This window comes from Aythya ferina (genome assembly GCF_964211825.1).
Source record: "Aythya ferina genome assembly, chromosome: 4".
NCBI classification, from domain to species: domain Eukaryota; kingdom Metazoa; phylum Chordata; class Aves; order Anseriformes; family Anatidae; genus Aythya; species Aythya ferina.
Genome location: NC_140300.1, coordinates 1,975,154 through 1,989,511, shown reverse-complemented (window position 1 = coordinate 1,989,511; position 14,358 = coordinate 1,975,154). Strand labels below are relative to the sequence as shown.

Below are 14,358 nucleotides of genomic sequence, written 5' to 3'. Positions count from 1 at the left end.
TCCTGCCGCTGCGGCAGGGCTCGTGGCTGCCCTCACACCTCACCCTGCCCCCCCAAAATCCTAAACCCCATCCTTTTTGTACCTGCTGTCCCCCCAGTTCCCACATAACCGCAAAGACGCAGCCCTGGGGCTCACCAGGCTCAGTTTATTACCAACACTGAAGGGCCCGGGGGGGCCACCCGAGGCTGGGGACAAGCAGAGGGGCGCGGGGCTGGCAGGGATGGTCGTGGCAGAGGTAACCAGCTCCCCCCAAACACCCCTGGAAGGGAACGGGCTGGAAAAACAGCTCCAAAAACAAACAGGGTGGGGGGAAAAAAATAACCCCGGGTGCTTCCCAGCCTCGCTGTGAAACCCCAAACATTTTCTGGGCTCTGGGAGGGGGGATTTGCTTGCACGACCCAGCCTGTGGCAGCTGCAGCCCTCCCTAAACAGCCCAGCAAGGAAAGCTAGGGCTGAGGGAGGGAGGATTGATGGCCCACCCCCACGGATTTGGGTGTCTGAGCCACCCCGAGGCATTTTTGCCCCACTTTTCAACCCGTTTCACCCCTCAGTTGCTGCTGACCGAGCTCAAGGCGTGGAACGGAGCGCGCAGAAAGCCCCCAGCCCCTCGGCGTGTTAATACAGACATTAAATAATTCCCCTCGTGCACGCACACCCACACACTCACACTCCCCTCATCCCTGCGGGGTGGGAAACGACACCCCCACGGCCCCAAGAGCCCCTCCAGCTGCCCCTACAACCACCACTCGGCCCCAAGAGGTACCGGGATGAGGCAGGGGGCTGCTGGCTCGCCCCCGATCCTCGCAGGGAGGACGGGGACGGCCTCACATGCACGCACACACAGCACGAGGGCAGGTGGAAGCGGGGCCTGCCTCCTGCTCCCTCACTGCCCTGCTCCGACACAGCTCCACGCCCCCCGACCCCACAACACAACCCTGTTTTTGAATAGTTAAAGCTGCAGCCCTCCGGGAGGACCCTTTCCTCTCGCCCGTCCCTTTTCCTCTCGCTCACACGTCGGTCATCTCGTCCTCCAGCTCGGCGTCGTCCGTCTCCCCTTCGCCTTCCTCCTCCTCGTCCGACGTCGCGTCGGGGTCGTCGGCTTGCGCCAGGCACTTGGGACACGAGCAGGTGAACAGGTAGTTCTCCCTGGGAGAGGGGAGAGGAAGGAAAAAAAAGAGGGAGGGAGGTGAGAGGGGCACAGATCTGACGAGGCAGGGGGCTAAAACAGGTGGCACTCGTGGGTTTGGGGCTGCTGGGATGGGGTTGGGGGGTGTCTGCCCCCTACCTGAGTATCTTGTTGCGGCTGTGTCTGCTCCGCTCCCTCTGACAGCAGTCCAGGTAGCTGATGCAGATTTCCTGCCAGCAAAAAGAAAAAGGGCCGGGCTGAGAACCGCCCCAAAAGCCTCGTGGAAACGCGGGGTCAAGCGGCAACTCCGTGGAGTAAGGCTGAAATTCACCCCAGCCAGGGAACCGTCCCGTGACGGGACAAATAAAGAGGTACAGGGCTGGGGTTTGGGGTTTGGGGTGAAGGTAGGGAACCACCGGGTTCGCCCGCACGCCTCTGCCTCACCTCTCCTGCTTCGATGTCCTCCAGAGCCGTCAGATGCAGGAGGAAATTGTTGTCTGGGAAGGACGTCTCGGCGTTGGGGATGCAGCTGTGGTTACCTGGGGGGGATGAACGCCAGTCAGGGCTCCTCCAGACAAAGGGAACATCCAGGACCCCAAAACAGGCAGCGGGGCTTGTGCCAGCCATCCCATGTGGCCCAGGAGCACGTTTCGCTAGCCAAACCCTGCTTTTTTGGCTACTAAGCAGTGCCTCCAACAGGGAGGGCCACAGCTGGGCTAAGGACACGACGCTGTGGCCACCCCACCCGCACGGGGGACACGCTGGGGGCTAGGAAAAGGTGACTCGGGCCAGCAGGGCGCAACCCTCCCCTGGCTGCCAGCTCCTCCCGCAGCCCCTCTCTTACTTACAGCAGCTCTGCAGCACGTAGAGACCCGATCCCTCGCAGTTGAGGAACTCTCCCGATTCTGCAGCAGAGTAAGAATAACGTTAAGAGTGGGTTAAGGCCTTGTGGGGGCTGCTCTGGCTCTGCCACGCACGCAGCACGAGGAGAAAACCCCCAGCCAGCTCCAATTTGTGGCAAGCAGGGAGAAATTTCTTCCCTCTGCACTTCCACACGGCCTTTACTTGTTGTTTTTTCCCTTTCCCCTTTAGTTAAATCGTTTAATAATAGTTTTTCCTTAATAATTCTTCATTCCCGTTAATTAACTCATCCTTATCTCAGCCAAATGAACAGCACAGGCAGGTCTTTGAGTGTTTTGAGTGTTTTTTCCAAACGGGATCCCTCGGCTGAGCCTTCCTTTTCGAGCCCTCACCCTTCTCGATGTCCTTGTAGAGCTGGTCGATGAAGGCGTCCAGCTCCTCTCGCTGCAGCATGGGGAGATCCAGCGCGTCGCAGGCGTGCACCCACTGGCTCAGGGAGCTGTCGGGAAGCAGAAAAACACCACTACAGCCCCACAGCGCTGCGGGGGCACGGTGGGACCCCATATGGGGTGGTCTAAGGGTTAAATTCGTGTTTCGAGCAGCCACGGTCTGGCAGAGGGACACTAAAAGGTTGGACGGAGCCGAAATGAAGGGCTGCTTTTAATTTTCCCTCCCCCCAGCCCCACTCCTCACATCCAAACCCAGAAATTACTGAGGTCGATGCAGATTTGCAGGCTGTGCACCCCCTCCGTGCCCCGTTTTCGCAGCCCTGCAACAAGCACCCAGGAAAGCCTCGTTACCTGGTTCCTATGCCTTGGCCGTTGGTCCCAACAAGGGCAAAGAGGGATCGAAAGCCTTCTGGGGTGAACCACTGCAGAAGGGAGGTGAGAAATCAGCTGAGGCCAGGCCAGTGGCTGCAGCACCTCGCCCTGCACGTACCCCAAACCCCACAGGGAGCTTTAGGGGCAGCGAGAAAGGGGCAGAGTCCCAGGGCAGACGTGACCCAGGGGAACTGGCACCCAAAAAAAGGTCCTGCCACGCTCCTGGGTTAGGAGCAGGTGACTCAACTCACCCTGCTGAGATGCTCATCGTAAAGGGCTTCGGTGAAGAGCAAGCGCAGCAGCTCCAGCTGGCCCTGGCAGAACATGGAAACACCTTTAGGGTGCATCAACACCACAGGGAGTCAGCCCCAGGCTGAGAGCTCAACCCAGCGCAGGGCAGGAGGCTCAGGAGCCAGGCTCCTCATCCTTCCCTGCAAGGCTGGAGGGTTGACGCCCTTAAAGCAGCAAGAAACTGCTCATTTTAGCAGCAAAACCACCTGCTGAGGAGACAGCAGCTCAATATCATCACCCTGTCCCGTTCCCAGAGCTGAAGCAGTCCCACAACAGAAGGGCCAGCAGGTTTTTGCTGCAGCATCCCAACCCCAAAGCCCTCTAAGCGACCTCCTTCCTCTTTGCCACAGGCACAGGCAGGTTGGAGGGCTCCCAGCACTCGACGCACCCACGTCCTGCCAGGCTCTTACCTTAAATTTGTCCCCCAGCAGTTTGTGAGCGATCTCCTCCTCCTCGTTTGCTGTCTTACTGCAGAACTGCGAGAAGGCCTTGATCCACCAGTCCTTGTCCTTAGCCTGAAAAGGGAATCGAGCAAAGAAACTGCATCAAAACCACTTTCTTCCCCTGCCAAGAGAACTGGGGGGAGAAAACGAGCCCCACTGAACTCAGAGGTGTCCAGCCTGCTTTTCTGTCCAGCCACCAGAAGCAGTTGCATGGCAGGAGTTTACTGCCAGCGAAAGCATTGAGAAAGCCAGGCCAAAGAAGCAGAGCCAAAGGAAAGGTTCCATCCTGCCTAATTAATTTGGGATGGAAAAAAAAAAATATCTGCCTGGCTCAGGACACTGAAGCCTCCTCTGCTGCCTGCTCTGTCTACAACCAGGGATCTCTAGACATTGAAATCTCTTCAAGAAGGAAAGCGCTCTGCCAAAAAGAGATCAGTCCCTGGAAGTAAAAGCCACAGCAGGAGAAAGAAACCTCACACCAGCAGCCGTGGAGTCAAAGGACAGCCGTACCTGTTTGACAGTGGCGACCATCCGGGCCATCAGCATGATGCTGGAAGTCTCCGGTGGATAATGCATGTTTCTGGAGAGGAACAGAGAAGGAAGATGAGATCAGTGCTGGTACGGAAAGAAAAATCCAGAGGGAGGCAGGGGCAGCTGCTATCTCTGTGCTCAGGCCTGAGCTCATCACCAAAGCGGCCAGCCCAGGGAGAGAAGCCTGCACCCACCTGGGAGTCCAGAGGATACAAATAATCCCCTACAACTCCGCTAAACCAGAGCCCAGGGAATAGCCCTGGTCCCGTGGAAACCCAAAGGCTGCACAAGAGCTGGAGTTTGTGACCAGGTTTGGGGCAGGGATGTCACTTCTTCCCCCTCTGTGCCCATTTTGTCACTTGCAAGCAGGGACGGCAATTTATGGACGTGCAGGAGTTCTGTGAGGCGGATCTCCAAGCAGCTGGAGATGTGGCAGGCATGCTCTAAAACTGCAGGAGCGAGCAATGTGCAGCTCAGGGCTTTGTAGCCCTTTGCTAGATGAAAAATAAGAACTGCTCAGCCCGTGTCCAAACCCACAGCCACCCCATGCAGGGATGCAAAGCGAGAACGGTCTTTGGCACTGCTCCCAAGTTAGTGTCACCCAGCCTGTGACACTAGAGCCACCACCTCTGCCCGTGGAGCACCAGGCAGGTCGATCCCCTACCTCCATGCCTCCTGCAGCTTGTTGAGGGGGTGCGTGGGGTCGTCACGGGACGGGCCGAGGCAGAGGACCTGGTGGTACTGCTCCAAAGCGGCCTGCCTGCATTCAGCACTGCAGTACGTCACCTAGAGCGAGGGGCACAGCGCCCGGCGTCGGCTACAGCAGCAGGAAAAGGGCTCCTGGGCCCCGCTGTGTCCCCTCCCTGACCGGTCTCTGAGCCCCAGCTCTTTAGCGATGCGGAAAGGGGAAAGGCAGGAACCCATTTTGGAGCAAAAAGCTTTACTGAGGGCCTGGCCAGATGCTATAAAGGACTCAGCGACCCCAGGCAGGCCACGATCCCTCTCGGTAACCCCATACCTGGCAGCGGGGACACTGCTGGTGCAGGTCTTTCCGGATGCTGCACTGCTCCGGGTGAGGCAGCACCAGGGAGCTCTTCCCCAGCAGCCGCTGGGCGTTCTCCTCCGCCGTCTCCAAAGCCCGCAGGCAGTGATCGCAGGCTGGAGGGGAGAAAACACAACCAGACACGCAGTGAGACGTGTGTTTAAGGGCTGTATGATGCACACCACAAGCATCCTCATTTTGCTGATCAGCTCAGCAGGCAGCGCGGTCTACGCAGGGCAAGGCTCGGCTTGTGTACAAACCCCATTTTTGCATTTCTTTTCTCCAAGTCGCACTATATCATCTCCTTAGACCCAAAAGCACCAGCCCAGCAGTGCAGTTTAAGCCACGTACACTAAAAAAGTTTAAAAACCTTGCTTTTCCAACCAGTGCCCTGTGTTTTCACACCTCCAGAGCACTCCGGCATCCTTGCGGGCTCTACCTTGTGCTGGGGAAATGAGGATTGTCACCCAAACCACACAAAATTTGGGGTCCTCACCCCCTCGGTGGCATGGGGTAATGGGGATTGTCACCCAAACCACCCAAAAATCGGGGTCCTCACCCTTTGGTGGCACGTGGTGCTTTTTTTTTCCAGCTCGAAGGCTGGGCATTTATCCCCTCACACCATTCGCAAGATAAAACACCAGCAGTGCCACACGCCTGGCGGTGCCAAAACCAACCCGAAACCCCTTCCTTTGGAAAAAAAAAATAGCAATTTGTCGATAAACCTTCGCCTTCGCCTCACCTCGGTAGTTGTACAGCGCGTTCCAGAGGAACTGGGAGGCCACCACCGGCCGCTCCACGAAGACGGTCTCCCCTTTGCGGATGCTCCTGGTGGCGAACAAGCCTTTCCCCTGCGAGGGAAGAAAACGTGGTTCAGGGGAGCAGAGAAAAGGGGCCACACACCCCAAAGCGAACCCCAAGTTTTGAGCTTTTCACCCCAAAACCGAGCCCGCCCGAGCACGGCGCTGCCTGAGGCGAGGCGGGGAGCCACCCCCCTGAGGCGGCGCCGGGGCTTCTCCCCCTTTACCAGCGGGGATCCGCCAGGGCTGTGGTGGCAGCGGGGGGCTCAAGGGACCGAAGGAGGAGAGCTGAGGGACAGGGGGAAGGCAGGACGCCCCTCGGGCCGGCCTCACCTTGGCGCTGCTGATGAACCGAGCCTCAGCCGCGGCCCCGGGCTGGGCTCCAGCCGGGGAGCCGCACACGTCCCCCGCCGCGGCGGCCATCTTCGGGCGGCGACTTCCCCGCTCTGACCCGCCGGGGGCGGGAAGCGCTTCCTCCTCCTCCTCCTCTTTCATTTTTTTTCTCCTCCTCCTCTTTTTTTTCTTCTCCTCCTCTTTTTTCCTTCTCTTCACCGCCCTCACCCCCCTCAGCCCCTTGGCCGAAGGGCGGGCGGGCGGGGGCTAGCCGCCATCTTAGCCCTCCCCTCACCTCGCCGCCACCCTGGTCCCCTCCAAAAAACACCAAAAAACACCTCCAAAAATCCTCCAAACGGGGCCTCCACCGTCAGCCGGGAGCGTGACTGGCTCTCCGCTATAAATTAGTGTTTTATTTTAACCACCCTGACGGGGAGGGACAGCCCCTGTCAGGCGAGAAGGCGCTGTGCCCCTCACGGTGTGAGGAGACACGTCCCGCTGCCCTCAAAACCGGCCCAGCCTTCTGCAAAATAAACACAAAATTTACACACGTTAACATGCGACTTTGCTTTCCCCAGCCTGGCTGTCTGCAAACGCCTAAAATCAATGAAAACAGAGAGTTCAGTTGTATTTAATCAGACTTTAATTCATGCCGGCGCTGACAGAACCCGCTTGACTCAGCCCCACTCCTTGATCGCGGGTTTGGGAACGGGGCATGGTTTCTTTGGGGAGCTTTGGGTTTTTTTTTCGCTGTCACTAGGTGTCACTGTCGTCTTGTGGTTCTCCTCCAAGTGCTTAAAATCGTTTTAGTTTTTCTTTCCTGCGAGCCCCTGTTGGGAGCGCTGCTAAGCCGTGCCCGCAGTCCTGCAACAAGGACTGGGGCGCAGGTGAATAAATGCTACCTCAGGACTGATATTTTACTTGCATCTTCACACTAACAGCAAAAAGAGTAGCCATTAATGTAATAATAGCGCCATGTGTCCTCTTTTTGTAAGGTTTCAGTGGAAAGTCATAGTGTAGGAGCATCAGCTTGAGCCACGACCCAACCATTTCTGCCCATGCTATCCCAATGTGGCATTTCTTATTATAAATGCAGTCCCAATTCTGCAGGAACTGGACAAAAAATATCTACTTTCAACCTTAGCGTGGGCTATCAATTTCCAATCTAAAAATAAAAAAATGGGAGGGAGGATGGAAATACATGTGAGTTTTTTGTTTTAATAAATTTCACATTAAAATTAGAGTGGTTGGAAATGTTTCCCCCCTGCTTTCTGGCACTTACAAGTTAAATTTCAGCTGATCTGTTTAAAAGCTGTCCTTGCTCAACTCAAGCCGAGGTCAGTGCACAGGTTTACCAGCAAACACAGACGTGTGTGAGGGGGAAATGCTTGTGTTTGTATTGGCATTTTGGGAAGGAAAATGGGTCAGAGGAAACCACATTGTGATGGCTTCTGCTGCTTGAAAGCTGCTGTTACTTTTTGACAACAGGAGTCTTGTCAGGGGGTTTCCATTTTTTATTTATTTTTTAACCAATTTCCTGGGAAACACAGAAAACCAAGCACAACAGAAAGGATGGATAGCCCATCTTCAGCAGCTGCAGGGCAAAAAGCCACCAAGGCATCGCTGCCCACCTCAAAACCAAGGTGATGCCAGACACTGCCATCCCCACCCAGTCCCATTTCTTTTTTAAAACACGCTATTTTTATTAAGAAACAAAGCAAATAAATAACACTTAACAAGAAAAAAAAAAAAAAAAAAGATATTTCTATAAATAATAAAAGAGTAAAGTGATATACAGTGTTGGGGGTCAGGAGGAGGCACAATGAATTATCCTGAGCTCGCGGCACCCTGGGACTGCAAGGTGACAGCCAGAGCGCTTAGCTGCTGCTGGTGTGGACCCAAAGAATTACTAAAACAGACAGGAAAGCCCAAATAATTGTTTATCACCAGCCCCTCGGAGCCCTTCCACCCACCACACAGCAGCACGGGGTTGCAGATGTGCTCGCCAAGCGCTCCAGGTGCTGCTTCCCCCAGCACCGTGGTGTGTAACGAGGAGAGCAGAGAGCAGCCGCCGTCTGGGCCGGGATCAGCACATCTGGCCGAGGGGCAGGGGGCCGTCTGAAGCAGCAGAGGTGTTGGAAAGCTGTGGTTTTGTAACAGCCCCCGATCCCCACACCTCAGCAAGCCGGGGAGCGCCTTGTTCCCTGCTGCGGCAGCGTGCACGCACCGTGGGGAAGGAAGGCAGCGTTGGAAAGCTGAGAGACCCACGGGGGGTTTGGGAAGGCAAAATGAAGGCAAAAATACAGCAAGGCACAAGATAGGAGGCACTTCTGCTCCAGGGGCAGGCCCAGACCCTGTTCATCATACTGCAAGGATAATATATGAACAGAAATACGAATAAAGATACTATGGGTGGGAGCAAAGGACTTTACAGCTTTTGCTTTTTTTTTTTTGTTGTGATCTCAGTATCAAACATGGGAATCCAGATATCCAGGAGAAACGACCAGGGCTGGTTCTCCTCCCAGCGTGGGTTTCCCCTCTTAGGAGCACACGGTCACCTGCAACACCCTGTGTGCAAATGCCTTCACAGACACCACCCGATCGTCACCCCAGCCTCTCTTAACGGGAACTGTTTGTGCTCCTTGGCACTTCAACAGCAAACGAGATCACACACACGCCTTGCCACAACCGTGGCACCAGCATTGCAGCTGGCCTGGTGATGAGCCCCAGGAACGATGGGGTCTCTGCACTTCGGGGGGGGGGCAAGCTGCATTTCTCTCAGACTGAGAGATTTAAGTCTAGCTTGGACCAAACAAGCACAAAATTGCTTGTACCTCCCATCGGGCAGGCACATCTGCAAAAAAACAAGTGGCAGCTGAATCCCACCAGCTGCTCAAAGCTCAACGTCCACTGTGTCCTCCTCGTGGTCCTTGGTGTCCGTCGTGTCGGCGGAGGCGGGCTGCATCACCCCAAACTGTGCCAGCTTCGCCTTCTTCTGCTCCATGCTCTGCTTCCTCCATTTGATCCTCCGGTTCTGGAACCAGACCTTCACCTAGCAGGGAAACGGCACAAGAGCTCAGCACGAGGTTTTCAGAAATACACAGGGGAGAGCAGAAAAAACTTTAGATCCAGTGTCACGCGAGGATTTCTACTGCAATAAATTGTCTCTGGAGGATCTTAACAATCTACATTAGTCCTCCCCAGCTCGAACTCCCGAGCAAACAGCTTCGTGCGCCTAAATGTTTTTGTTCTTAACAAAAATAAGTAATAAAAAGGATCGTCCCCAGCTGCCCCGTCTCTTACCTGCGTCTCCGTGAGATGCAGAGTTGCGGCCAGGTCGACCCGCTCCGTGCCCACCATGTATTGCTGCTTGAGGAACTCCTGCTCCAGCCGCTCCAGCTGCTCTGGTTTGAAGACCGTGCGGACCCTCTTCATCTTGCAGGGACCCCCGGACCTCCAGGGCCCAGCGGGGCCCAGGGGATCGGTCCCTACACAGTGAGACAACTCCAGACCTGCAAAAAACGGGGATGGAAGCGATTTGCATGGTCCAGGCCATTCCTCCAGCCCTGTGTATGTGCCATGCCCAGCTTGCTTTTGCTCCAGCTGAAACCCTGCAGCACACTGCACCGAAGGGGATCACGAGGAAGTAGCACTAAAAGCAAAGCAGAAATGTCCCCACAGACAGATACAACCTAGAACAGCCCTGGACACGCAGCCAGACCCAAAGAAATCAGGCAGCACTCAATATGAGCGGGGTTTGACCCTTTTACAGGATCCCTGTAACATTATAAAGTCCATCTTTAGGAGCTGCACAGAGAGCTGCTCTCAGAGCAGGTCCTCACCTCCTCATCCCCATCTCTCAGCAGGGTGAAGGAGCCACAACTTTCCTCATCTGCAGAGGCATCAGTGGGATTTCTTTGCGTCTAGCACGGCCCCCAGCCTAGTTGTGGCCTGACGATAACAATAATTACCTAATTAACACACAATACAGCCCCGCCACCGCAGGATCTGCTGGCACCAGCCTCAGAGCAGCGCTGCTTTTGGTCCTAAATCTCATCCCGATCCTGACTCCCACACATCCCCATGAACAGGAGCGTGGCTGTGACCCCCAGCCCTGTCCCCCAAGGACCTCCCGTGAGCCAGATGTCCCCAGTGTCACCCCTAGGACTGCAGAGACCTCGGTCAAGGACTGAGCAAAGGGGGCAGCAGCTGTCAAGGTAGGAAACTTCACATCCAGGGTGCTGGAGTTATGGCACACACATTACTGGGGGCTTTGCAAAGAAGGGTGTAAAGCATTGAGGGATGGTCAAGTCCCTGAGATGCTGGATCGGGGACCTCTGCTCCTCCTCGGAGCCCCAGAAAGGCTCCAGGCAGTGGGACCTGCACACACAGGTGAGCCAACGGTGCCAGAACACCCCCAGGTATCAAAATAAACTCATAAAGGTGCTAAGAACCTGGTAAGCTACATCTGATGCTACAGGAAAATCTGTCCTGCCAACACTCGGGCACACTTTAAGGATGAGAACCCACTTTTAAAGCCAAGCGTGTGCAGGATCAGGGCAGTAACACTCAAATCTGTGTTTTTTGAAACCTCAGCCCCCAAATAAAGAGACCTGGTGGGGATATTGGCTCTGCTCTGAGCAGGAGCTGGGTTTGGCAGCCCGTGGGCAGCATCACCGGGGTGCAGCAACACCAGCTTCAGAGGTGTAACAGGTCTTGGAAAGCCAACAACTCCTTTGTCTTTCAGGGTCATGCTGTACAGAACGACGCTGACTCCTCTCCTGTAATGACTGACACGTTCCCCAGCCACAAACGGGCACCTTGACCTCGTTCATCTCATTAATTGATTAATTGGCAGTAAGTTCTGTGTCTGTGTAAGGATTTGTGCCAGCTCAACAACCCCAACTGCACTTAGGATATTTTCAGAGTTCAAATAATTTCACTGGTCACACTTTTTCCCTATTTTGGTACTTGGGATAGCAGTGAGTGTGACTTCAAGCACGAAATACTTTGTGGAAATAGTTTTACAAACTGCTCAGCTATATTTTCATATTTGTATATGTAACATAATTAACTATATTTCTATATCTGTATATTTGATAGAATACATCGAGTAACACACACAGCTATAAAGATGCCGCCTGGTAAAAGAAACATTATGTTAAATAGTTAGGCTAAGAAGTTAAAAGAAAGATCCAGATAGCAAATGCTTTTGGTGTCTGAATATCGTAGCTGTCAGGATCAGGCTAGAGGTCCCAGTACAGGTAAAACTCTGCTTGGCTGCAGGTTTTGCCTGTGCAATATAGGATCATGCCCTGAATGATGAAAATTTCAAGAAAAAGAAGGGGGCAGCTATCCTGCAGAGAGGCACTGCCTGTAAATTAACCGATTCTGGCCCAAAACTTGCCACTCTCCTCCCTGAGCACACCGCGTGGTGTTAGCATCATCCATAACCACAGCATAAATTTACCCACAGCCATCAATAGCAACAAAATTTTCCTCGGGTGCTCTGGCACTAGGAACACAACCAGTTGTGGGGACCAGGTGCTGCAAGACTTCAGCCAGTGGCCCCAAAATGGTCCCAAAACGATCCCAAAACGGTCCCAAAGTGGTACCAAAGTGGTCCCAAAGCCCAAGGCGGCTGCAGGAGAAGCAGGACCCGGGGCTTTGGGGAGCACAGCAGGGCACCAAGCATTGTGCTGCCGTTTTTAGTGGGTGGAAAGGGAAAAAAAAAATCATTTCCATCAACTGAAGCAGCCCTGGAATGGGGCTAGGGGTAGCCAAGGGGACTGTCCCCTGCCCCAAAGCGACCGGGAGGGACTAAATCCCACCGGGGGCTGGCTTCACCCCACTCAGTTATTGTCGGGGGTCACACGGCTGATAATTACTGAGTGAGAAGGGGGGAAAATAATTATTAGGGATTTTTTCCTCTCCCCCCTTTCTTTACTCCAGCCCAGCCCTTTTAACCCGGGGGTCAGCCGAGGGGCTGCAGGCGATGAAACCGCGGCCGCAATTTTGGCAAAAGGGCAATTTGGGGGCCAACCACCCCCCCGAAAAGGGGCTGGGGAGCAGGGAACCCCCCCCCCCAGACCCTCTCGGATCCCCTCTCACCTGCGCCGCTGCCTCCCCAGCTCCAGCCCCAGCCCCAACCCCAACCCCAACCCCAAGCCCCCGGCAGCGCCCCCGGCCCCGGCCAGCGCGGGGGCTGCGGGCAGGGGGCGGCGGGGCCGGGCCGGGGGGGGGCGGCGAGGATCGCTTCGATGTGGAAGGGGGTCCCGGGGGTCTTGGGGGGCGGCATGGCCCGAGCTCCTTGCCGGCAGCCGGCCCGAGGGGTTTATATGGGGCGGCGGGGAAGGGGCGCGCTCCCGTATGCAAAACGGGGGGCGGGGGGCTGCCCCACAACGCCGGACACCCCCCCTCCGTCTGGGCTCAACGCCCCCCAAAGCTCTCCTCCCTCAGTAACACCCCCCCCCAAAATCCCTCCTCCTGAAATAACAGCCTCCCCAATAGCCCTGATCCCGAAATAACACCCCCCAAAATCCCTCCTCCCGAAATAGCAGCCCCCCCAATAGCCCTGATTCCCAAATAACAGCCCCCAAAACCCCTTCTCCCCAAATAATCGCCCCCCAAAACTCCTCCTCCCGAAATAACAGCCCCCCCAACCTCTCCTTTTGAAATAACACCCCCCCGACACCCCTTCTCCCCAAATAATCACCCCCCAAAACCCCTTCTCCCGAAATAACACCCACCCTAAAACCCTAAAACATCTCCTCCCGAAATAACACCCCCCTAAAAACATCTCCTCCCAAAATAACAGCCCCCCAAAAAAACTCCTTTCTAAGTAAACCCCCCGAAACCCCTCTTCACAAAATAACAGCCCCCCAAAACCCCTCCTTCCAGAATAACACCCCCCCAAAACCCCTCCTCCCCAAATAACAGCTCTCTGACCACCCTCTGACTGAAATAACGCCCCCCAAAATCCCTCCTTCCATACTAACCCTCCCCGACACCCCTCGTTCCAAAATCTCACCCCAAAAACACCCTCCCCTTTGAAATTATCCCCCCAACACCCCACCTTCCATCATACCAGCACCCTTTTTCACCCCTTTTTCTCCACCAGCACCCCTCCTTCCACCGCCACCCACCCCATTCCCCACGGACACCCCACAGACACGGTCCCCGTCCCACCCCTCGCCCCGTGGCACCCCAAATCCGCACCCACACGTGTCGGTGGAGCATCACCCCCTGCACACCAGGCTGGGGGGGGTGTTTGGGGCTGTGCACCCCCCTGGGACACGGGAAAACCATCTTTGAACAGTGGTGTGACCGTGTTTTGGGGTCTGGTGTGGGTGGCACCCCCGTATGACACCCCCGGAGCCGATGGAAACCCGCAGCCGGTGCGGATGCCTCCACGAGCACAGGATTCCCACCCAAAATTCATTTTCTGGTGCACAAACGCAGAGAAATCCCCAGAACTGAGCGATCGGGTTATAAACAGGGAGCCAAAATCCCCCATAATAATAACCCAGCACCAAACATCTCCGTGTGCTCAGCCCGCAGCAAACCCTGCCCCAAACAGGGGATCCCTGCAGGTTGCTCACGCTTTGAACTTTCTTTTCATCGCCCAAGCCAGGGAAAACAGACCTCCCCAGAAAGGAGCAGCTCGGTGTTTTGAGCAATTGGGGCATTTCAAGGCAATTTTGGGGCTGCCTCAGCATGATTCCCCTGCTGGCGTGGCAGCACCCCGGCGATGGCTACCGGGAGGGACAAAGGAATCCCTCAGGTTTGCCTTTGAAACACTTTTTTTTTGTTGTTGTTGTTGTTTTTTTTCCTTTTTCCTGCCCGTTTTAGCATCCTGCCTTCCACGGCAGCTCCGAAACGGGTGAATAAATACAGCTGCTGCTTTATGGCCCCCTGTCCAAACACGCGGCCCCTAATTGAAATCACACCTCCAAAGCTGGGCGAGCGCCGAAACCTCTCCCCCCAAACCCCCCCCCAAAAAAAAGCACCCCCAAGGAAAAGGTGCGAGGGATTTGTCCAGGTTGAAACGTGGATCCAAACGCGCTCATCCACCACTTTTCCTGCCCATTTTTTATATCAGGAGGCTGTG

At 55.4% G+C, this 14,358-nt stretch overlaps 2 protein-coding genes across 2 annotated transcripts; both read right to left on the bottom strand.

The window, feature by feature from the left end:
- Nucleotides 1-125: 125 nt before the first annotated feature.
- SMYD5 (SMYD family member 5) lies at nt 126-6,428 on the bottom strand. The gene is made up of 13 exons (XM_084517738.1): nt 6,249-6,428; nt 5,858-5,966; nt 5,092-5,231; nt 4,738-4,859; nt 4,053-4,122; nt 3,510-3,614; nt 3,060-3,122; nt 2,788-2,858; nt 2,380-2,486; nt 1,975-2,031; nt 1,571-1,665; nt 1,286-1,356; nt 126-1,146 (listed from the first exon to the last, which is right to left on the bottom strand). Exons 1-13 carry the CDS (start codon nt 6,408-6,410, stop codon nt 1,008-1,010), a joined length of 1,311 nt encoding a protein of 436 aa, XP_084373864.1. The 5' UTR covers nt 6,411-6,428; the 3' UTR covers nt 126-1,007.
- A 1,336-nt stretch (nt 6,429-7,764) lies between these two features.
- On the bottom strand, nt 7,765-12,546 carry LOC311436051 (homeobox protein not2-like; the record flags this gene model as incomplete). Its single annotated transcript, XM_084517745.1, has 3 exons — nt 7,765-9,300; nt 9,552-9,760; nt 12,360-12,546. 3 exons carry the CDS (start codon nt 12,544-12,546, stop codon nt 9,142-9,144), a joined length of 555 nt encoding a protein of 184 aa, XP_084373871.1. The 3' UTR covers nt 7,765-9,141.
- Between the last annotated feature and the right edge of the window lie 1,812 nt (nt 12,547-14,358).